The sequence below is a fragment of the Eutrigla gurnardus genome (genome assembly GCF_963514095.1).
Source record: "Eutrigla gurnardus genome assembly, chromosome: 10".
Classification (NCBI taxonomy): domain Eukaryota; kingdom Metazoa; phylum Chordata; class Actinopteri; order Perciformes; family Triglidae; genus Eutrigla; species Eutrigla gurnardus.
The window spans coordinates 29,361,776-29,386,084 of record NC_139924.1 but is presented as its reverse complement, the minus strand read 5'-3'; the positions used below and the strand labels follow the sequence as shown (position 1 = coordinate 29,386,084).

Below are 24,309 nucleotides of genomic sequence, written 5' to 3'. Positions count from 1 at the left end.
AATGTTCATCAGTAGATTCATCATTGACTATATTTATAAAGATGTTGCATTAACGTGGGACAATGTCAGTACATTTATGACATTTATTATTTATTATGTATTTAGTCTAAAAGCAAACTGTCACATTCATAAATGTAAATTCAGCAGTAAAAAATAATTGTGTACTTTTCCTCTAAAGATGATATAAATGTAATTTCTGAATCCAGTAACAAAAACAGTGAATACTTTTAACATATGGTCCTCTCTAAATATCCTGACATAACAGAGGCGCCTCCTGGTGGTGGTGCTGTTGTTATCTGTGTCCTTTGTATACTGTTCTGTTTACTTTTTTATGACATTTTTTTAATATATTGCAGTAAAGAATTGTGTAAAGAAAAAAATGCCTTATTCCCAGTTGTGTTTACTGCCCTCTTGTGGCCACACATGGTAAATATGTTCACGTCATGAAATCCCCCCAGGTGATTACTAACATTAAGAGTTATTATGTTTCATTAGTTTTTGCACTCGCTGTCAAATTGTAGATCATTATTGTTGTACTATAGTGTCCTTTTCATTGTACCGTATTTTTTCTATATTTGTTCTTGACTGCAGTACTTTTAGGGTACAGAACATGAAGGTGAATTCCTTGGCAATAGACTCCTTCTGATTCTGAAATGTAATGTTTAAATATGCAAATTATGCATGATCTAATGCTAATGTTTGTCTTTTCATGTCTGACCTCTGGTGGTCACAGTGAGTAACTACAACATAAGACTTTTACAGTCGACAGGTTTTATATACATGATAATATGATAATGTATGTTTTACATGTATTAGGTATGATTTTACATACATGCTACTAATGAATACATATATGATCATATATACTATAATTTACGTTTGGTTTGATATATTTATTTTATTTTTTAGATTATATGCTACTTATTAATACATGTTAATAAAAAAAATGCATACGTATGATTATATATATATTATAATTTACGTTTGGTTTGATATATATTTATTAATGATAATTTAACGAAATACTACTTTTATACATAGCAGTATTATATATTATTGAACTCGACCGGACCAAACCAGAGCGGAACTGTTGTTCCACGTCGGTGTTTCTTCGTGGGCGGACCCTTTCCGCAGACGGACCCGGGGCGCATTGACGTCGCAGTAATTTAACTTCATCAGCGGCTCCGGACGGATCCGCCGCGGTCCCGAACCCAACATGTCGATCTTCACGCCGACCAACCAGATCCGGCTCACGAACGTCGCGGTGGTTCGGATCAAAAAGGGCGGGAAGCGGTTCGAGATCGCCTGCTACAAAAACAAAGTCGTCAACTGGAGAGCCGGAGCGTGAGTGACGTCACACGGTTTTAACGGGATGTTTTGTTCGGATTGATGGAACCTGTCTGTCTGTTGCAGAGAGAAAGACCTGGACGAGGTCCTGCAGACGCACTCGGTCTTCGTGAACGTGTCCAAGGGTCAGGTGGCCAAACGGGACGACCTGATCCGGTGCTTCGAGACGGACGACCTGACGGAGATCTGCAAACAGGTGAGTGACGTCATCCCTGCCGTCCTTCTATACGTATGTATTTACTGCCTTCACGTGGCGTCGGGATCGTGGGAAATACGAGTTGGCCATGCATTTTACAGCAAACCTCACGTCGTATGGCGTCAAAGCACTTGAACGTGACGCTCTGGTAATTGCGACTGTAAGTGGGGTAGCATCTCCCTGAAGGCAGCACCACCTGAAGGCAGCACCACCTGAAGGCAGCACCACCTGAAGGCAGCACCACCTTCACCGAGCGTTTGTGTGTTCAGATCTTGGCCAAAGGCGAGCTGCAGGTGTCGGACAAGGAGCGCCAGGCTCAGCTGGAGGTGATGTTCAGGGACATCGCCACCATCGTGGCGGAGAAGTGCGTGAACCCCGAGACCCGGAGGCCGTACACGGTGAACCTGATCGAACGCGGCATGAAGGACATCCACTACTCCGTCAAGGTCAACAAGAGCACCAAGCAGCAGGTGATTATTATTATTATTATTATTATTATTATTATAGACTTCAGTGCAAAAGGGCGATACTGACAGGAAATCATCCCGGACCTCGTGGTCTCATCGTGGTCTCGTCGTGGTCTCGTTGTCCCCCCAGGCCCTGGACGTGATCCGGCAGCTGAAGGAGTCCATGGAGATCCAGCGGGCCCACATGAGGCTGCGGCTGGTGCTGCCGGCGAAGGAGGCCAAGCGGCTGAAGGAGAAGCTGAAGCCGCTCCTCCAGGTGGTGGAGAGCGAGGACTTCGACGAGCAGATGGAGATAGTGAGTGTTTGTAGACACCTCCTCCTCCTCCTCCTTCCGCATCCTCCTTACCCTCCTCCTCCTTCCTCATCCTCCTTACCCTCCTCCTTCCTCATCCTCCTTACCCTCCTCCTCCTCCTCCTTACCCTCCTCCTTCCTCATCCTCCTTACCCTCCTCCTTCCTCATCCTCCTTACCCTCCTCCTCCTTCCTCATCCTCCTTACCCTCCTCCTCCTCCTCCCTAATTCTCCTCCTCCTTACCCTCCTTATTCATCCTCATTCTTCCTCCTCCTCCCTACTCTCATCCTCCTCCTTCCTTACCCTCCTCCTCCTTACCCTTCTCATTCTTCCTCCTCCTTCTTCCTCCCTACTCTCCTCCTTCCTCATCCTCCTTACCCTCCTCCTCCTTACCCTTCTCCTTCTTCCTCCTCCTTCTTCCTCCTCCTCCCTACTCTCCTCCTTCCTCCTCCTCCCTACTCTCCTCCTTCCTCCTCCTCCTTACCCTCTTCCTTCCTCATCCTCCTCCTTCCTCCTCACTCCTCCTCATCCTCCTTACTCCTCCTCCTCCTTACTCCTCTTCACCCCCCAGGTGTGTCTGGTGGATCCCGGCTGCTTCAGGGAGATCGACGAGCTGATCCGCTGTGAGACTAAAGGCCGAGGATCTCTGGAGGTCTTGAGTCTGAAGGATGTGGAGGAGGGAGACGAGGTGTTCTAGGACCCGGACCAGCCTGGACCTTGGACCCGGACCAGCCTGGACCTTGGACCAGGACCAGCCTGGGCCCTGGACCCTTATAGAGACTCACAGAGTCTCCATGTTTCAAGCTTTTCTTTAACTGAAACACAAAGTGTTGCCAGATTTGCTTGCTGGGTGGTTTCGATGTGGTCTGGTCCGGTCCCTCTGGACCCCTAACAGACCTGTTCCGCCTTCAATCAGACTTCCTGTGCCACGTTTTCATTTCCCAGTTTTATGGATAATTACTTTAATAATATATATTTTGTCATAATGAGTAAGCTTGCTAATAAATATGTAACTAAATGTTCTCGTGGTTTTCTTCAGTTTATTTAAAGATGAAATCAGTGTTTAACATCCGAACCGCTTCCAGCCAATCGTTGACCTCCTTTATACTTTGGCCCCGCCCCCTGAGCTGTCAATCACAACAGAGCAAAGAGAACCGAATGTTATTACACCTGGAAAAATAGTTCCTCACAAGAGCTGAGTTTGAGCTAGAAGGAGGGATTTAGCTACGAGGTGAGTTTTGACTGAAGCATTTGCTGATTGGTTGAGAGGAGGGAGGCGGAGTCAGAGACAGTATAAAACCGTAAATGATGAATCACAGGAGACGTTTAATCACAGGAAGTAACCGTGTGATGGTTCTAGCTGTGGACAGACGGACGGACGCATGATCTCCAGTCTGACTACACACCTGAGAAAGAAGTCACTTTATAACAAATATTCATTATTTATAACAGTTATTATTAATCAAATGCATAAGAGATTACGTTTTTTTTGTTTTTTCAATAAACTAATGACATCACTGTAAACGATGATTTTAAATAAAGTGTTTCTACTTGAATACAAAGAAAACGTGCAAAAAATATGGTAAAAAGCAAATAACTTCCTAACCGAGTTCAGAACTAAACTTTATTATTTTGAAAACGGTTCCATCTTTGACTCGTGATATCCGACAGGAAGTGAACGTTCACTCTTCTTTATTCTTAATAAGTGGAACAAACAGACAAAGATAAGCATGAAAAGATAAAACGTCCCGAGAACAGACGGCGGAGCCCCGTGGCATCATGGGAAAAAACCCACCAACAGGTGTGGGACACACAGGAAACAGGAAGTCAGACGGGATAACGCTCTGATGGTTGAAAAGACGAGCTCTGATTGGTTGATGGATGGAGGTTGCAGTCAACCGGCTCAGGTGGGTTCTGGTCTGCGCTCATACTGGCTGTGTGTCAACGTGATCCTGTTGATCCGGTTCAGTGGGTGGACCGCCTCCTGGTCCTGGTCCTGCTGCATGCTCTCCCTAGTGGGACACCTGGTGGTGAGGAAGGCACCGCCGGCTAGCATCAGGGCCAACGAGATCCAGCCGAGGTAGAGCGCCGGCCCCCAGACCCTCCTCAGCCCCACGGCGCCCCCCAGTGGCTGACTGGTGTGGTGGCAGGTCCAGGCTGTGGGGACCAGCAGCAGGATCCCAGACAGAACAAAGAGAGCCCCAGAAACCACCTTGACCTGACGCCGCAGGGGGAACCACATGACCCCCGCCGCTCCGATGGCGGCGGCGAATGCCCCGGCTCCGATGGCGGCGGTGATGAGGGCTCGCCAGGTTCGGAAGTTTCCAGAGAGAGCCAGCAGAGACCGATAGAAGGAGCAGTGCAGGCCACCATCGTGGGCCAGATCCCAGTCCTCCCATTCCAGCCACACCCCGTCCCAGTACGCCGGCAGCGTAGCGGTGGTGTTGTCCACGGTGCCGCTCACATTCCACAGAGCGAGGCAGCGCGTAAGCACGGCACACAGCCAGCCGAGGAACGCCACGCCGAGGGCGGCGAGCTCCGTCCGCCACATCCTGCCGGGCGACTGCCTCACCGGCTGGTTTCTCCAGCTGGAGGTGTGGAGGTGGCGAGGCGTGGAGGTATGTGGCTCCAGGAACCAGTTCAGTGGGATTGGTGAGGTGCGGCGGCGCTGCAAGGCTGATCCAGGATCTGTTATTGAGCTCACAGACTCTGCTGCCCAACACAGCATTCTAACCTTTGACCTTGACACAATACAGACGCTGTGGCCGCCTCCTCCACATAACTTGGGCTAGAGTTCTCAACGGGCCTGAAAATTACGACCCGACCCGACCCGTGGCTTTAAAGCTGTGCACACACCGGAAGAACTGCCCGACTCGCGTCGGTAAATTCTGCGTCGGCTACTTAATATGGCCGACTCGAACAACGACATGGGCGGTTCACACCTACGGAATTACAGCCGACGCCATACGTTCCGCGCTTGCGCGAGATGTAATGTCTCCAAAACAACAGGCGGCGCTAATCTGTATTGTGGGCCAAAAAACACGAAAACCGGAAATAGGCGGTCCTCTCTAGACCGCCTTCTTCGATTCCACTGGTTATCTGCTATGTTTACCATCGTCACTTCCGGGCTTCACTGATTCGCTAGTCAAGCTGCTAGCCTCCACCAATCAGAATGGTAAAAGAATGACCGACTCGAATGGCGGATTACACATTTGAATCGGCTGAAATGAACGCCGACGTGGGCCGATTCGAGCGACCACACCAAGGAGACTCATGTCACGGACGCCGACTCTCTCAAAGACGCCGATATTCGGTCCGGTGTGAGCCCGCCTTTAAAGCCCGGACCCGATGTAACCCGACACATCAACATGATTATCTGCCCGAACCCGGCCCGACGCCGCCGACGGAGAATTCACCTGCGGCAAGTTTACTTTTCACCAACTCCATCTACTTCTCCAGGCTAAAGGCGTGCACGCGTCAGGTCTGCCCCGCCCCTCTCCATGATGCACGCAGCGGCGTCAGGTCTGCCCCGCCCCTCTCCATGATGCACGCAGCGGCGTCAGGTCTGCCCCGCCCATCTACATGATGCACGCAGCGGCGTCAGGTCTGCCCCGCCCCTCTCCATGATGCACGCAGAGGCGTCAGGTCTGCCCCGCCCCTCTACATGATGCACGCAGCGGCATCAGGTCTGCCCCGCCCCTCTCCATGATGCACGCAGCGGCGTCAGGTCTGCCCCCGCCCCTCTCCATGATGCACGCAGCGGCGTCAGGTCTGCCCCGCCCCTCTCCATGACGCACGCAGCGGCGTCAGGTCTGCCCCGCCCCTCTCCATGACGCACGCAGCGGCGTCAGGTCTGCCCCGCCCCTCTCCATGACGCACGTTACACGCGGCAGCCAGACTTTACGGTGAACAGCAGCAGCGATGTTAATGCATTTTTTTTCACTGAGCGGAAAAAATTAAGCCCGAGGTCCGACCTGACCCGAGTCACTTGCTTATATTTTAGACCCGAACCCGCGGGTCCCGTCGGGTTTGTCGGGCCGACCCGACCCGTTGAGAACTCTAACGTGGGCTTCTTATGCCGAGCTGTCGAGTTTCCTCTATAATACTATTCAAATTTAATTCCATATTGTTTTCAATACTCAAATGATAAATGACATGACAGGCAATGTGGTTGTTTTACTTCCTGTCCACTAGAGGGCGTTCCAAAAACATGTTGCCATTCACTTTCACCACGTTTTGAAAAATGTCACAAATTGGAGCGTATCATACATACAGAGGCTAAGCCCCGCCCCTTCCTGTTTCCTCCATGGGACTTTATTTTGGAAAAAAACATGTAGGTAGTCAACGGACAGTTAGTAGTATAAAGTGTTGGTTTTGTCGAATTAAGCTAACGTTGGTTTTGTAGCGGAATGTCATACCAACAAAAATAGATTGTGAACCTGACTTCAAAATGAAAATCAGTAGAAAGTCGACGTGAAAAATCTAACATGTGTCCATGAAGACGAATCAGAAGACTTTCGGGACTAGTTTTTAGTGTTTTTTGACGTATCTCCTCGTGTCCTCGTGTCACACGTAGTTCTTGATGGCGTAGCTGCCGTGCGTCGGCGTCTGGGCCGGTTTGTACCCGCCGGGCAGGGCTCTGGTGCCGCGGTGCGGGCAGCTGGTGCACAGAACGACCCCGCCACAGAACAGCAGCCCGCAGGTCACGAAACCGATGTAGATGGCGGCGCCCAGCTCCCGCTTCAGCACCTCGGGGACCCGCGGGTTGTGAAAGTCCCTGATGATGGCGTTGGCTGTCCAGGAGACGGCGATGGCGGCGGTGAGCGCCGCCAGGCAGAAGACGGCCCCGGAGCTCAGCACCAGCCGGGCCTTGACCCCCGGGTGGCCCAGGCAGTTGGTGCAGCGCGCTCCCAGCAGGAAGAGCAGGAAGCCCAGGCAGCCCAGCACCAGGCTGATGCAGATGAGGCCGCGGGCCGCCTGCAGGTCAGGGGTCAGGTCCAGCAGGGCGTCATACAGCTTACACTGCAGCTGGCCGGTGTACTCGCTGACGCAGGTCATCCACAGCCCCTCCCAGAACACCTGCATCACCACCAGGTGGGTGCCGATGAAGGCCGTCACCTTCCACATGGGCAGAGCGCAGATCAGGATGGTCCCGGCGACGCCCGTCATGGACAGGATGATGCCCAGCTCCTGCACCGCCATGGGACCGGTCCAGACCCTGATGGGGGACAAAGACACGTCACCTCAGACCACAACAAGGACTTAAGACACGTTTCAGGATTCTATGCATGAAGCTGAAGTCGTTTCCTGCTGCAGAATGAATGCATGTAGAGACTAGCGAGGAGGGCAAGTGGCCACTAGGGGGCAGTGTTGCACAGAGACAAGCACAACCAATCAGGTCAGACTTCATGACTCAGGTGAAGAATCTGGGTTTTCAAAATGAAATGTTTCATGACGTCTGGAAACATCTCGTCTCCGTTTGGATCATCAGAACCTGATTAATGCCTCATCAGCGTCTCTGTGTATGAAGGTTGGATTCATGTCAGAGTCGGACTGAAACATGAATGTGACATTCTTCTACGATCTCTTCCACTCTAACCCTCATTGATATTTATTGTCCAGCTTCCTTCCTGGTGAGTAATTTGACCCTCGCCGCCTCCCGTCCCTCGACCTGCAGCCCGACACTCGCTGGAACCATCAAACACAAGTATTTGATTCAGCAGTAGTTGTTGCATTACTCTAAACCCATGTTTTGTATCATTTAGACTTTATTTATGAATATTAATGCAGCAGGTTGAGTTTTACTAAACAGACTCTGAGTCTCTGAGTCACCGTCTTTGTTCTCGGGGGGAAAACCGGACCAACAGGTTGGTCGGTGTTTAAAGAACACAAAACATACACAAACAGGAAGCGTGAGAGCAAGAATAAGTTACGATAGCAGCTCATTTATTTGACTGGGAAAGTAAAAGTACACATGGGAGAGGACAGACAACCACAGACCTGAAACCAGACTACCCGTGTAAAAGTCCAGACAGAAAGCAGCTTCACACGTCCAAAGTGACTGTGTTCCTTCGTTGTGAGTCTTTAAGTCCCACAGAACCCCTGAGATGGTTTGACGCCGGCCCTTTAAATGTAGGTCTTGCTGGGTGTAAAAGAGTCCTGTTTGCTGGTCCCTCCAGGCCGGTTGAGGAGGTACTTCACTGAGGGGGTCTTGTCCTCTTTGGGGGGGCAGCTGGTGCACAGGAGAGCCCCTCCCAAGACCAGCAGAGCCCCGGATCCCCAGCCGATGTACAGAGAGGCCCCCAGCTCTCGTTTCTGGGCATCTATGAGGACCGGGTTGTAGAAGTCTCTGATGATGCTGCTGGCGGTCCACGAGACGGGGATCAGGCAGAGGATGCCGGCGATGATCAGCATCACGCCCGCCGCCACCGTGGCCCTCGCCTTGGCCCTCTCCTCCGGGATGAAGTTGGTGCATTTGCCCCCGGCGAAGGCGATGAACACCCCGGCGATGCCGACGATGATGGAGACCACCACCAGGGCCCGGGCCGCCTGCAGGTCTGGGCTCAGGGCCAGCATGGAGTCGTACACCTTACACTGCATCTGGCCCGTGCTCTGCACCACGCAGCTCATCCAGATGCCCTCCCACATGACCTGTGAGGTCACAATGTTGCTGCCGATGAAGGCCGTGACCCGCCACATGGGCGTGCCGCAGGTGATGAGCACCCCGATCCAGCCCAGGAGGGCCATGGCGCATCCCGCCATCTGCATCCCCATGGAGGCCATGGTGTTGTCTCGGCTACGTCTCCGGCAGAATATTCAGGTGTGGACGCCTGTGTGCAGCGTAATTACAACGAAGAATGGGAGGCGTGAAAGCCGAGCGGCGGCGGCGGCGGCGGACTCTTCAGAGGCTACGAATACCCGCCACGCAGGATTCTTTGTGTACGGGACAATAAAGTCTTCTGGATGCAGACCAGGATCGGGTTGCTCCAGGTCTCCAACGAGAAAAAGGACAAATGTGACAGAGTCTGAACGCTGGACTGGGACCAGGACTGGGACCAGGACGGAGGCCTGATGGTTTCCTGTCATACGTAAAGGTCCACAAACCGTTTAAAAGGAGCTTCGTTTCATTCTTCACTTGGATCCTTTGACTTTCTTAACGAATGAAAGCAGCGTCCTGTTAGAATCCTTATACTGGTGGAAGTCACCAAGTACAAATACTTTGTTACCAAGTACAAATACTTACTGTAAGCGTCTGCTAAATGCCCTAAACGTAAATACATGGTTACTGAAGTCGAATATTAAGGGATCTTTACTTGAGGATATATTTTCCTGACAACTTTTTACTTTTCCCTACATTTTAAACCAAATATCAGTACTTTCTAATGATTATTATTTTTAATAACAATATGATGAGAGCCAATAGAAATGTCCTTCTTAGGGATACTTTTACTTTCTACTTTGAGAATATTTCAGTACCTTTTCACTTTTGAGAAAAGAAGTAGAATGAGTACTTTTACCACAGTAAGTATGTGTACTTCTACTTGAGTACAGGACGTCTCTACTTTGAACAATTCTGTACTAACGAGCGTTTGAAGAGTGGAACATAACGTTTGTGATCGTTGCTTTGCAGGAAGCCATGTTTGCATCAGCGCTCGCTGTGATACTGTGACATCATCATCGATGTAACAGGTTCAGGTAGATTCTCTCTCAGGGCGTTCGCCAGTCCAACACCTGCACAGGTGAGGATGAGGTCACTTCCTGGATGTCATGCAACGAATTAGCTCAAAATAACCCAAACTAATGAATGAATGATTATAAACAGGTGTGTGTGTGTGTGTGTGTGTCAGAATCCTGAACACACCCAGGCGTGAGTATCAGTTAGTGCCGTCACCATGACGACCAAGGTCCCGAACCCTAAAAGAGCTCGTCTATGACTCGAGGGTTGAATCAATTAGTTTGGGTCCATTTGTAGAAGTTAGATTAGATTTTATAATCTCCATGGCGATAGAAATATTGATTAGTGATCGTCTGGCAGTAAAAACCCAGAAACCTCTGGGACTCATATTCTAGACATGAGGACATTCATTTCTCCTCTTAACAAGTCTTCTACCTCCGTGAGAGTTGTGTCTCCATCGTTGATTTAAACACTCGTTGATGAGCACCGCTGGCTGGGCAGCTCTTCATCACACTGGGATCAGATTAGATCAGATTAGATCAAATCAGATTAGATTAGATGAGAGTCAATCCCACTGAACCGTCCTGCTGCTAGAAATAGTCACATGGTCCAAATAAAAGCACCAGTAACATTTGCTCAAAGGCAGGAAATGATTTACTCTTCATCAAAGCGTGTTAGAAACCAGAGTCTGAAGTTAGAAGTGTGTTTCATCCAGCGACTGAGTTTTAATGGAGCCAGGGGAAACATTAACACATCAGACTGGTTCCCAACCCTGTGAAACTGGTTGAACTGGTCCTTCATTCAGGACGTCGACACTCTGTGTTTTTAATCCACTCTGCTGCTACACTTTCTACCTGGAGACGACCTGGAACCCTAAAACATGAATATGGGACTCCATGAAAACAGGAAGTGGATCCAGAATTAGATGCTGAGTCGTGAATAATCAGTTCCCCGTCTGCGGCTTCACCATTAGTCCAAACATGTGACCGGATCAACAGATCTGCTTCCAGTCCGACCAGACTCCCGTTTAAAGTGTTCGACTCCCATCACTGCTGGCTGACCTGAGGCCAGTTCTCACCCGTTCATTTAGAACCCAAACAAAGAGACTCACAAAAGAGTAGACTACATTAAATGTTTTATTAAATATCATCAGTGATTTCAGTAAACAAAAACAGTGTTATTACATTGGAACAGTAAAATATTTTATACAGTAAATTCACAATATCTGGAGGTCACTGTTGACCGTTAACATGCTTCCAGCAGAGCTGAGATGAACCAGAACCAGGTCTGAGACCAGCTTCATGGAGAGCAGCTCTCCTTCAGTCCAGTCCTCATTCCTTGCCACAACATCAGTTTCAACACGTTTTCTCTTTTCTTTCCTCCACTAAAGAAATCAGACTCTCACCAACTCTCACGGCGTCACGTCAAAAATAAAAAGGAACCGAGCCACAAGTGGTGGTGCGATCAGAGTTCTCAACGAAGGAGGGTTCCTGGAGACCAGCAGAGTACCGCTGAGGGTCTCAGACGTAGGCCCGGCTGGTGGCCGCGGACCTGGCCCCCGAGTACTTGACGGGGTACTCGGGGCTCTCTTTGGGTGGGCAGGAGCTGCAGAGGAGGGCGCCGCCCAGGAGGAGGAGGGCCGCCGTGCCCCAGCCGATGTAGAGCGCCGCCCCCAGCTCTCTCCTCTGGGCGTTGGTCATGATGGGGTTGTAGAAATCCCTGATGATGGTGTTGGCGGACCAGCAGACGGGGATGAGGATCAGCACGCCGGCACAGATGAACACGATCCCGGAGGCGATGGCCACCTTGGCTTTGGCGCTGGCATCCTCCACAAAGTTGGTGCACTTCCCTCCGGCGATGCCCAAGAGGACCCCGAAGGCGGAGACGATGATGGCGAGGACCACTAGAGCTCTGGCGGCCTGCAGGTCTTGGGGCAGCGCCAGCAGGGAGTCGTAGATCTTACACTGCATCTGGCCGGTGCTCTGCATCACACAGTTCATCCACAAGCCCTCCCAGATGACCTGCGCCGTCACAATGTTGGCGCCGATGAAGGCCGTGACCTTCCACATGGGCAGGGCGCACACGATGATGGTCCCCAGGAAGCCAATGATGGCCAGGGCGAAGCCCAGCATCTGTCGTCCCATTGACACCATGATGAGGTCTGATGGCAGGGTGATGAGCTCGGCGTCGCTTGTAAAGTTGAATGAAGGCGGTTGAGCGTCTGCTGTGGTTATAAGGACGCCTCTGTTGGAGGCGGAGTCACTGCGGCCTGCCCTCTGACCTGAAACCGGTGCTCTGAGAGTTTTTCCGGCCCGACCAGATTCTTCACATTATCTGTAACGACGGGGAGCAGTTTCGACGAGATGAACATCAGCGAGACGAGTGATGGAAACAATGGTCCGCCAGCCGGCCTTTGATTGGGTCGTTACCGGAAGATCAGGTCCCGTCACTCGCCGCAGGTTTGAAAACAGCAGCAGCGTGGGCGGGAGAATCAGACGTTAACGGAAGGAGGCTTCCCTCGTGATCTGTTCACTAAGTCACATAAACATCCAGGACCTGATCGACCACAGGATCCTCTTTATTTCCGTTTATCATGAAAGCGGCTCAGTTTACAGTGAAATGACTCCCTGATTCAAATAAACGAGGACTCTTAGAATCATTTCTGCCCCGCCTTCCCTCAGAAACACAGGGACCTTTTCAAACATATAAAAGATATTTCAGAACACACGGCCACAGAATGTTGTGATAATGACTCCACAAACAGAAACGTGAATAAGCTCCACACATTTTATTGATAATCTTTCAAAATAAAAGGCACATTTACAGAAAACAATCGTCACTATTTACATAATCTGCTCCGTACAATTAACAATAAATACATATGTGGACAGTGACAAATAAATCAGCCACATTATTCATCTGAAGACTAAATGAACTTCAGAGGACAGAAAACATGAGTCACAGTGATGGAGATGATTCAGTTAAATCCAGTTCAGTACGAACCGTCGGAGACAAAGTGGGTTCTGATGCAGGTTTTGGAGTCTTTTCTCTCCGGGTTCAGATGAACTGTCTGGCGGAGTACGAGGTCGGCGCTGCGTAAGGTTTCCCCGGGGCGTACGTCCCGGAGCCGGTGCGGCTGGTGGGGGGGACGTACACGGGCCCATACGCCGCCGGGTTCACCGCCGGGCCGGGGTACGGGCCGTACATGGGCGCCGGCGGGTAGCCCGGGTATCCGTACATGGGCTTCTGAGGAGGGCAGGACGTGGTCAGGATGATCCCACCCACCAGGAGGAGGGCGGCGGAGCCCCAGCCGATGTAGATGGAGGCTCCCAGCTCCCTCTTCTGGGTCTCAATCACCAAAGGGCTCTGGAAGTCCGTGATGGTGATGGCTGCAGACCAGCAGACCGGGATCAGGACCAGGACGGCACAGACGATGATGAGGCAGCCAGAGATGATGACCACCTTGGCCTTGGACGAGTCGCTGTCCACGCAGCCGGTGCACTTGGCGCCGATGAAGCTGATGATGAAGCCGATGAAGCCGAAGACGAGGGAGATGATGACGAGCGCCCGGGCCGCCTGCAGGTCTCTGGACAGACTCATCACGGAGTCGTTGAGCGAGCACTGCATCTGCCCGGTGCTCTGCATCACGCAGTTCATCCACAGGCCGTCCCACACGATCTGCCCCGTCACGATGTTCGCCCCGATGTACGAGGTCACCCGCCACATGGGGACGCCACAGGTCACCGCCACGCCGATCAGGCCGATGAAGCTGATGACCTGACCCGCCGTTTCCTTGCCGATACGGCCCATGGTGAAGACAGCAGCTGTCTCAGGTCTGGTCCTCGTCAGAGTGATTCAGGTCTCAGAGAGCAGCAGCAGGAGGAGGGCCGCCTCGTCGTCAGGTGAGTTCTACTGGCCAAACCAGATTCCTCTCCTGCAGCCGGGGCGGGGCTTGCCGCCGGGAGAACACACTTCCACATTCAGGGATGATGATTACTGGAACTTCAAACCCCCCGAAACCAGCTCAGACTAGCAAAGATGGCAAACAATCACATTAGTCCAGCGTAGGGGGGTCAGCGGTAAAACCCAGAGAAGGTTTCTGCAGGTTTACGTTCAGCCGTTCAGAGAGGAAGTGGCGTTGATCTTCTGATCCAGCTTCAGCTGAATCAGCTGATAAGGAGCGGTTGCAGAGGAAACCACCGTCTCTGGTCGGCTGGTTGCTTTCTTTGTTGTGTTAATGCTGATGTGATGACGTCGTTTCATCAGGAAGAACCCACAGACCTGCTGAGACTTCAGGTTCAACGTGTTCAGACGCCAAGCAGACTACAAACATGGCTGCCGCCTCCCCGTCCGGACGTGACCCAGTTCAGAGACACAGGAAGCCAGTGGGTCAGCTGACCTCGTCATGTGACAAATACCCGTGGAGGGTAAACAAACTGTCGACACCGTCTCGGTCATGTGACCCTGCACAAACAAACGATCCTCTCTGGGATCCAGAGACGAAAAACGGGTTCTCAGAACGTTTATGATGGCAACAACGATTTCACATGAACACAAGTATAGAAGCTTACAGGTATTTAATCATGTAGAGCAGTCTCAGTAACACAATCAATGTTATTTATTCACGTTATTTTTTAAATATAAAATATATGTAATGTATAAATATATATTTATTATTCCTTGCCTATGATGCATATATACAGCCATATTTATTTATTTTTTTCAAATGTAATGTTGTCTTATTGCCTCATGCTGGAGCTAAATGTGACATTGTTGATATTCTTCTGTTCTTTGTTTTTTTAACCCCCGAGATGGAAATGGAGTTCATTCCTCATAAAAACATTTATACGGTGCTTTACTTTGAACCAACTCGTCTCTGAATAACAAAGTACTCGTTTCCTTCAGGATGTTTCTCTCAGACGAGCAGAAGCTCCAACAATGAAACTCTCTGAGTCTCTGCTGAGGATCCACCGAGACCAGGACCAGGACCCTGGAGTCCCCGATGCTGCTGAGTCAGCAGTAAACCCAAAACAACAGCATGTTTGTTTCGTCCACAGTTTCTCCTACATCCTGTTTCTACTTCCTCATTTCTCTATAATAATAATAAATAATGATGATAATAATAATAATAATAATAATAATGTTAATAATAATCATAATAATAATGATAATAATAATAATAATGTTAATAATAATAATAATAATAATGATAATAATAATAATAATAATAATAATGATAATAATAATAATAATGATAATAATAATAATAATGATAATAATAATAATAATAATAATGATGATAATAATAATAATGATAATAATAATAATAATAATAATGATAATAATAATAATAATAATGATAATAATAATAATAATGATAAGCATAATAATAATGATAATAATAATAATGATGATAATAATGATAATAATAATAATAATAATAATAATAATAATAATAATAATGATCGGCTCAGAGATTGTCAGACGTAAGAGAACAGTAGAGTTTATTTACTGAAACAGAACATTACAACATTCAGAGACTCAGAAACATCAATGAAAAAGATTAAAAATGTGATTTCTGAAATTTGCATCAAAACAAACTGCAATAAAAGAAATGGGCCTAAATATTTACAGGGATGATTTTTAATTTCAGAGGCGTGAACGCCAGCCGACTTCCTGTCTTTGGTGTTGGACGGGAACATCGGATCATGGACGTCGTGGTCGGTTGGTTCCATCGCGGTGCGTGAAGCGGGACGCCGCCACCGCTGACGAGGCAAGATGTCCGCTGGGAGAACAGCGAGTTGCTGCTTTGTATTTACACTTTGCTGAGTCAGCGTTTTAAAGAGAGCAGCCTCACACGTATTCCCGGGACGTGGAGACGGTCTTGGAGGGCGTGAACTTGGGAACGTAGTGGGGGTGGCTCTGTTTGGGCGGACAGTTCCAACACAGCAGCGCCCCTCCCATGAGCAGCAGCGCCGCCGCCGCCCAGCCGAGGTACAGCGCGGCGCCAAGCTCGTAGCGCTGCGCCTCGATCAGCAGCGGGTTGTAGAAGTTGGTGACGATGGTGTTGGCGGACCAGGACACCGGGATCAGGCACAGCAGACCCGACACCAGGAACAGGACTCCCGCCAGGATGCAGGCCTTGGCCTTGGAGCGCTCCTCCTCGATGCAGTTGGTGCACTTGCCCCCGGCGACGGACAGCACCACGCCGAACACCCCCGTCAGGATGGAGATGATGATCATGGCGCGGGCCGCCTGCAGGTCCTGGGGCAGCGCCAGCATGGAGTCGTACATCTTGCACTGCATCTGGCCGGTGCTCTGCACCACGCAGTTCATCCACATGCCCTGCCAGATGGTCTGAGCCGTGATGATGTTGGCGCCCACGAAGGCCGAGACCTTCCACATGGGCAGGGCGCACACCACCACCACCATGAACCAGCCAATCAGAGCCATCGATATGCCGATGATCTGAATCCCCTGAGAAACCATCCTGATGCTCTCTGATTAAAATCCAGACGGAGAGCCGGGGGTGAGGACAGCCGGCCTTTATAGGTCTGTGTGTGGGAAGAAGCCACAGACATGAGGGTGTGTGACGGCCGCCGTCCTCGTCTCCCATTGGCTGGAAGGAGTTTACACACAAACAAAGAGCCGCGACCTTTAGGAGTGCTGACCTGCATGAATCAAAGCCTCAAGGTCACAACTAAGGAACATGAACAAATAAGGTTTCTTCTAATTTCACGTATGAATTAAAGTCTGAGAGCTGAAATGAAAAATGCCTTTAGATCAAAATGGAAACCAGTTTTACATCCATTTCTTTGTATTTTTATCAAGATCTACAATAATTCCTTCCACTGGTACCAAACAAGAATCTCTCGACATCCATCCGTCATCCAATCAGAGCCAGAGACTCTTTAATCACAGTAATTTTGGTCATGTGACAGACTGGTCAGTAAATCTATTAAACATCCAACATGTTCACCAGGAAGGAAGGAGTCTTTATTCCTATTATTATTATGAAGTCTGCTTTTCTAATTATCTGCCAGTTAAAGGTGTTGTTTTTGTCCAGGACGAGTCTCTGAGCGGCCAGCGGGGGGCAGTGTTGGACCGAACCAGGACGAGTCTCTGAGCGGCCAGCGGGGGGCAGTGTTGGACCGAACCAGGACGAGTCTCTGAGCGGCCAGCGGGGGGCAGTGTTGGACCGAACCAGGACGAGTCTCTGAGCGGCCAGCGGGGGGCAGTGTTGGACAGAACCAGGACGAGTCTCTGAGCGGCCAGCGGGGGGCAGTGTTGGACCGAACCAGGACGAGTCTCTGAGCGGCCAGCGGGGGGCAGTGTTGGACCGAACCAGGATGAAAACCTGCATAACTGATCATTTCATTCACTGTGACACAAGTTTGGTCATTATTAAGTGTTTCTTTCTTATTTATGTGGTGATGTTGTATTATTACTATGAAGTTCTTTTGACTTTCTCTCTCGTTGTGATTTCATTGATTTAGTTTGACATTTAAGCTTCTGTTGTTTTGTGTTTTATTTCTGTTTTTAGTTCATTTCACGTCACATCAGATGTAGAACTGATCCGTGTAGTAAACCAGCTACGGGTTAGCTTAGCGGTTGGGCGTGGTTGAAACTTGTTCTTGTGAAATCCAGTCTAACAGAAATCTACTGTTAACTTTCTTCCAACGTATTTACTGATTGTAAGTCGAATCAAAGCTAAATGCACTAAATGTGAATTAAATGTGTTCTATGTTTTGAAAGGTGCTATATGAGTAAAATGTATTATTATATATATTCTTTTCAGCTCTTTAATTAGGATTCTTTTTTGGGACTATTATATTTCTTTTATTTTTTTAACGACCAATCAGCTGACGTCGCTGTTTGCCGTTGTTGTCATGACGTTCTAGAATCTCAAAGAACAAAGTGGGATGATAATAAAAACGTCTTTATTTACAGTTTCAGACACAGTCACATATTATAACACACATTTTAAATGAAATGATTTGTAAAAGGGCACAGATGGATGAAAAGGTAAAGTCCAGATGTATAAACATGTTCGGGATCAGCTGATCCTCCATGGTGGTCTCAGACGTAGTCCTTGGGGGCGTTGGGCCGGGCAGCAGAGTACTTGGCAGAGTACTCGTCCTTGGGGGGGCAGTTGGCACAGAGCAGGGCGCCCCCGATGATGAGGAGGCCGGCGGCCCCCCAGCCGATGAAGAGGGCCGCTCCGAGCTCCCGTTTCTGGCTGCCCCCCATCAACGGGTTGTAGAAGTTCTGGATGACAGTGTTGGCCGTCCAGCTGACGGGTATGAGGCACAGCACGCCGGCAACGATGAAGATCACGCCGGACGCCACGCCGATCCGGGCTTTGGCGGTCTCGTCTTCCACACAGTTGGTGCACTTGCCCCCGGCGAGGGAGAGGAGGATGCCCATGAGGCCGAGGAGGATGCAGAGGATCATGAGGGCGCGGGCCGCCTGCAGGTCGCGGGCCAGCGCCAGCATGGAGTCGTACACCTTGCACTGCATCTGGCCGGTGCTCTGGTGCACGCAGCTCATCCAGATGCCCTCCCAGGTGGTCTGGGCTGTCACGATGCTCTGGCCCACGAAGGCCGTCACCTTCCACTGGGGGAGGGCGCACGCCACGATGGCGCCGATCCAGCCGATAATGCACAGGGCCGAGCCCAGGATCTGGAAGCCGGCCGACACCATGTCTTCAGCAATCAAAGTAGTAAAGTCCAAACGTGGAAGGTCCTAAAGTGTGGAAGGCAGCGAGGCTCGGGGAGAGTCGTGATGGGTGAGGATGATGGAGCTTTTATACCCGGGGCAGGGAGGGGCAGCACACACACACACACACATTAACACACACACACAAACACACACACTCACACACACGCTGTCACTCAGGGCTGTGATGTCATGATGCCCCCCCCCCCCCCCCCCCAGCATGTGCCATCATGTTAGTTTGTGTCTCACTCAGATGACTCACAGCAGACTTTAGCCCCGCCCTCAACGTCCCACCAGATTCTTTGGTTTTCTGTTATTAATATGATTCTTATTAATAATGTTAATATGATCATTATTATTAATCATATCAATTTTATGATTATTAATAACATTAATATATTATTATTAAACTGTGGAAACAGTGATTGGAAATACGTCCTGCCTCTTAATGGAAAAAAGTCACATCATTCAAATAAAAGGATGATTGTAGCTGAGAAACCTTTCATTTACTTTATGGAACATATATATATATATATATATGAATTCATTCACTTATTCATTTATTTCTGTGATATTGTTCATGACTTGTCTCTTGTTTTTTAAACACGTGGCTGACTTTGTGAGTTTTTTTGAGTTCAGGTATGAAATGTTTCCGACATTTAACTATTGAGTGTAAAGAGCACATGAAGTTACATTTTGGATTAAACAGCAGGGTTTGGTTGTAAATGAATGTGTTTACTTTATATGATTATATACTATTATTAGAGTGAAACCGTTTGTTAGAATATGGATAAAACTATTATTCTCCAGATGAGTTGAAGCCAGATTTCGGCCTCGACTGCAGCTATTTCATGTCAACAGAAACAGAAATGTAATTTTTGATTTGCTAAACTATAGAATGCAGCTATTTGGGTTGATCGGTGATCAATACCCAGTGATGTCAGAGTGAAGAAGAGATGAAGCCGACCTTACAGTGATGTCAGAGTGAAGAAGAGATGAAGCCGACCTTACGGTGATGTCAGAGTGAAGAAGAGATGAAGCCGACCTTACAGTGATGTCAGAGTGAAGAAGAAGAGATGAAGCCGACCTTACAGTGATGTCAGAGTGAAGAAGAGATGAAGCCGACCTTACGGTGATGTCAGAGTGAAGAAGAGATGAAGCCGACCTTACGGTGATGTCAGAGTGAAGAAGAGATGAAGCCGACCTTACAGTGATGTCAGTCCTGAAGGCTGAAGGTCCCTGTTCGCTCTGCAGTCGCCGGCGAGGCTTCAGGACGGAGACGCTGGAGAACCGGCAACACAACCACAAGTGATTCCTGTTGACACACAAAAAGAGGGACTAGTGAGAGGAGGCAACGGAGGCAGAGAGGGAATCAGATGTTTGGGAGATGAATGGAGGCAGTGTTTCAGGGCCAAACCGCCGCTAGGACTATAATGCCCCTATTTTATCCCAGGGAGAATCATTAAAGCTACCTGAACCCGGCTGTGGAGATTAGGTTCCACACACCAGGACTCAGAGAGGAATTTCCACAATAAGACTCCGAAGAGAGATGGTTTCAGGGCCAGATTAGTCCGGGTCCCATAGGGAGCCTGGTCTCCTGAAGATTACCTTTCAAGGGAAACGTATTTGGTGGTGGATTACGTTTGATCTTCACATATCACAAATTAGTTTCAGAGAGTCCCAGAAGTCCACGTAGGGAGGGGGTCTGGAGGAGGTCTGGAAGGGGGGCGGGTCAGGAAACACAGGACTTTAACCAGGAGACTGATGTTAGTGTCCCGTTAGAATCAGTCTAGTCGTGCTGCTTGTGTTAGTTAGGTTGCACATCTCATGTCTTTAAAATGTATTGAAGGACAGATGGAAGAGACTCAATGTAAAGATGCATGAAACCACACCAGCCTGCTGTTCTTCAGTCTGACAGAAGGGCTCACGTCCCTGCAGGATTCACATATAACACAATTATCTTCTATGTGCATAACTACATGTTTTCTAATCAGACTGATGAATGAAGTCGTTAAAGCAGCCGATACGACCGACCGTGTCACAGAGCTGCTGCATGGAGGGAACGTTGCAGGAGAACGTTTAAAAAAGCCTCCCGCTCCGTGAGAAACTGCCAGAGGGAGGCGAAGCGACGAGTGTGGGCAGGTCGTTCAGGGCAAGTCCAGACTCCACGCCAACGGCTGGCGTCGCAGCTCAGGTGTCCACGCCTTCGGTGGATGTCAACATCAGCCTGCAGCTCCTTCAAACATTCAGCTTCTTCTACTGTTATCTTAGCTACAACAGTTCCCGTGTGATGTTTGAGAGCGTCGGGGACATTGTAATATGGCCAATCAAAAACCACGCACCTGTTTAGTGGTGAAAGGTGAACATTTGGATTTAGATGTTTACACAACAACTAGTTTATTAAGTTTAAATTAATTTAATCAACACATTACATTAACTGTATGTGGAAACGCTGCAACAACACAGAACTTTAACCACACGCGAGTCCCGAAGTGTGGTTGAGACGGTTTCATCAACTAGCTAAGAGGTTTAATCGTCTAAAGCTAACGTTGGTTTTGTTGTCTAAAGCTAACATTGGTTTGTTTTGTCGTCTAAAGCTAACATTGGTTTGTTTTATCGTCTAAAGCTAACGTTGGTTTTGTCTAAAGCTAACATTGGTTTTGTCTTCTAAAGCTAACGTTGGTTTTGTCTTCTAAAGCTAACGTTGGTTTTGTCTAAAGCTAACGTTGGTTTTGTCGCCTAAAGCTAACGTTGATTTTGTCTAAAGCTAACGTTGGTTTTGTCTAAAGCTAACGTTGATTTTGTCGTCTAACGCTGACTTTGGTTTTAAAGTCTAAAGGTAACAGTTTTGTAGCATGTCACGCCGACTGACAGGACGATACTTCCAACTGAAATAATTTAGTTTGAATTTTGTGTAAACTTTGTGTCCTTGTAGACGGATCAGTGGATTTGAATTTTGTCACCATGACAATGAACTACCGTCAGAATGTGTTGAACAAAGACTGCTCGCTTTTGGCAATAAGTTGTATGTAAATATTACGTTACTTCACAAATACAACAGAGCTAAATAAAGCTACATGAAAGTTTAAAGGGAATAATACATGACGTGGTATTTTAAGCTCACTGTTGACGTGAAGTTTCAGGAGTCTTAGTCATGAAAGAACGAGGATCGTCCTCATTGACGGGTTTCATGTGTCAGAGTGGGAGGTGTGTGTGTGTGTGTGTGTGTGTGTGTGTGTGTGTGTGTGTGTGTGTGTGTGGACTGTGTCCCTATTTGGTGTGTGATGTCATCACAGCGAGCCCTGAGGCCGTTGTAGTCCAGGTACCAGTCACAGTTTCAGTGGGTAAGTATGTTTGTGTGACTCACGCGTGTTGGTGGCATGACACAGGATCACATGACACAAACAGGAAGCTGAAGTATATTATTATCACTTCCAGTGGAGGATGAAGTATTCAGATTCTTTACTGTGGTAAACACAACACTATGAAAATACTCAAAGTCAGAGACATACTCCAGTTACAGTATCAGTGAAATGTAGTACTAAGTACTCGTGGTGCAGTCAAAGTGTTTAGTATCTGATGCTTCTGGATTAATATTCCTGCGGGAATAATGTGTACGTTGCATGTTTTTAACTAGTTTAATCTGGAAAATCTTACAAATAGTTTAAGAAGTAGGAGACACATAGTGACTGAAGCTCTCTAATGAGTAAAAAGTACAATATTTATCTCTGAAATTAAGTATAATTTGTATATGTGTACTGCAGTACAGGAGTATGTGGTTATGTTGTGTAGTAGGACATGTGTGACGGCGGGGGTTATCTTTAATAAGTCTCATATAAATATTAAGTCTTACATTTACATTTGTCTTCTTGCGTGGGAAACACGGAACGGCTGAGGTTTGGAAACGTTCGCTTCCTCCTCATCAGGGCGCTTTTTTAACGAAACACAGGAACGACGCCTGCTTCCTGTGTTTTGCTTTAATGATGTAACTTCTTAAGGCATGTTTCCATCCTCCTTGGATGGAACCAGTCGTATTGTAGTTTGTGTTCATGGACGATGAAATAAAAAGGTTTGAACTGCATGTTTGTATCTGTGAATCTCCCGACGCCTGCAGCGACCGTGGAAACCAGTCGGACTCGCTGGCGTTCCCAGGACAGGTGAACGCTCAGCCAGGTGCCTGCAAGTCACGACACGTAGGTTTCCTGCTTATTAGGAGTCAAGTCGCTGCACCTGCAGAAAAGAACTCCTGGATTATGTTTGGTGTCGATTAAAAACGAGCAAAGAATGGCTGCTTTCTACAGATTAATAGTTCATCGTCTGCAAACGTGCATGTTTACAGATACTCTCATGGCATGGATGGTTTTATCACGATCGTTGTGATTTTGTTGTTTATTCTGTATTTAGTGTCTTCAGTCCGTCCTGGTGGAGGATCCTCCTCTGAGGTTTCTTCCTGTTTTTCCTGTTACAAGGTTTTTAGGTTTGAGTTTTCCTCCGACCGAGCGTCCCAGGACATCGGCCCTCCGAGGATCTTTGTGATTCAATGCTGAATACAGAAAATGGAATTCAAATTCTTTCAGTCTCACATGATTTAATTAAGATAAAAAAACTCTGCTACACATAAAACCATACGAAACTAAAGTTAGTTAGAAAGTTTTATTAAATAAAGGTAATCAAATCAACATTAAGGTAGAAAAACAACGGCAGCCTCTCATATTAATCTACGTCTTCATACTAAATTAATTCTAAATGTCAAATCAAGAAGCCTGAAACCCGATGACGAGATCTAAACGGCAAATGTTTTTGTAATATTTCGCCGAGTGTGGACAGATGTTTTTGGACAAACCGAACCAAAGTGTGAATCAGTGCGTTTGTGTCCGATTGATCGAGTCCACTTTGACCTTTAAACGTCCACAATGACGTCCAAACTCGTTGCCTCAGACTCGTTCTGTGTTGCCAAAGATTCAAGTGATTTTCTTCATTGGAGCAACTTCACTCCACTTGTGTGCACATGCTTCATTTCTCTTATGTTCCAGGATGTCGACCAGGTGAGAAACCTTCACGCTGCTGCATGAAGGTCAAACCTCGCCGAGCGGTTTCCTGGACGCGCCGTTGGCCAATCACGCCTGCTGCTTTGATTCAAGCTGCATGTGGTTTAGTTCATCTGGTGCTCCGCAGGGCTGCACGTTGTTCTGAACACCGACCCTCAGCCCATCCAAAAACAAACATGTTTTATTCGGACAACTCCCTCGTACCGAACACTCCTTGTACAGAAACGGCTGCCAGCCGACAAATCAAAACCTGACGACCAAAACAACTTCTCGTTGATTTCAAACATGTGAGTCGGACGCTTCAGGAATAGTGGAGGGAAAACACAATCTGGAAAATGAAGCATGAGTATTTATCTATAAAGCACCTTTCAAAACCCAAGTTAAAAAGTGCAAAATGATATAAAATAATTAGATATAAACAGATCAAATCAAGTCCATCAATGGAAGGTAGAAGATCCTTAAATAGAAACATTCAAATGAAAAAGAAAAAAACTAAAGTGGTGTCAGGATAAGCTGCCAAATAAAGTGTGTTTTAAAAAGAGGTTTAATAGGAGACAGACTGGAAT

General features: G+C 48.1%; 4 protein-coding genes and 2 pseudogenes across 10 annotated transcripts in view; 1 reads left to right on the top strand and 5 right to left on the bottom strand.

Annotated features, from left to right (window-relative positions):
• The first annotated feature begins 1,117 nt into the window (after positions 1-1,117).
• sbds (SBDS ribosome maturation factor) lies at positions 1,118-3,326 on the top strand. Its single transcript, XM_084020366.1, has 5 exons — positions 1,118-1,344; positions 1,414-1,543; positions 1,813-2,013; positions 2,141-2,305; positions 2,874-3,326. The coding sequence occupies exons 1-5, from the start codon at positions 1,217-1,219 to the stop codon at positions 2,997-2,999; spliced, it is 750 nt and encodes a 249-aa protein (XP_083876492.1). The 5' UTR covers positions 1,118-1,216; the 3' UTR covers positions 3,000-3,326.
• A 586-nt stretch (positions 3,327-3,912) lies between these two features.
• LOC311020363 (claudin-4-like) lies at positions 3,913-5,159 on the bottom strand. The gene has a single exon (XM_084020359.1). The coding sequence runs from the start codon at positions 5,028-5,030 to the stop codon at positions 4,206-4,208; it is 825 nt and encodes a 274-aa protein (XP_083876485.1). The 5' UTR covers positions 5,031-5,159; the 3' UTR covers positions 3,913-4,205.
• Positions 5,160-6,457: 1,298 nt separating this feature from the next.
• LOC311020364 (claudin-4-like) overlaps positions 6,458-24,309 on the bottom strand; it is a 34,996-nt gene continuing 17,144 nt past the window's right edge. The window contains exons 1-3 of one of the 5 annotated variants that reach the window (XM_084020360.1): positions 21,820-21,881; positions 19,900-20,010; positions 6,458-7,520 (exon numbers count right to left, since the gene is read on the bottom strand). In XM_084020360.1, the coding sequence (XP_083876486.1) occupies positions 6,869-7,520; positions 19,900-20,010; positions 21,820-21,851 (795 nt within the window). In that variant the 5' untranslated portion in view covers positions 21,852-21,881 and the 3' untranslated portion in view covers positions 6,458-6,868. Of the gene's footprint in view, positions 7,521-8,999; positions 9,101-14,869; positions 15,049-19,899; positions 20,011-21,819; positions 21,882-24,309 lie in introns of those variants that run through there. The other 4 variants (XM_084020361.1, XM_084020362.1, XM_084020363.1 and 1 more) reach the window with 4 other exon arrangements.
• On the bottom strand, positions 11,096-12,192 carry LOC311020367 (claudin-4 pseudogene; annotated as a pseudogene). Its single transcript has one exon. The product of its transcript is annotated as a claudin-4 pseudogene (transcript).
• On the bottom strand, positions 12,751-16,507 carry LOC311020430 (uncharacterized protein). The gene is made up of 3 exons (XM_084020452.1): positions 15,835-16,507; positions 14,396-14,463; positions 12,751-13,834 (listed from the first exon to the last, which is right to left on the bottom strand). Exons 1-3 carry the CDS (start codon positions 16,464-16,466, stop codon positions 13,035-13,037), a joined length of 1,500 nt encoding a protein of 499 aa, XP_083876578.1. The 5' UTR covers positions 16,467-16,507; the 3' UTR covers positions 12,751-13,034.
• Positions 17,901-18,765, bottom strand: LOC311020368 (claudin-4 pseudogene; annotated as a pseudogene). The gene has a single exon. The product of its transcript is annotated as a claudin-4 pseudogene (transcript).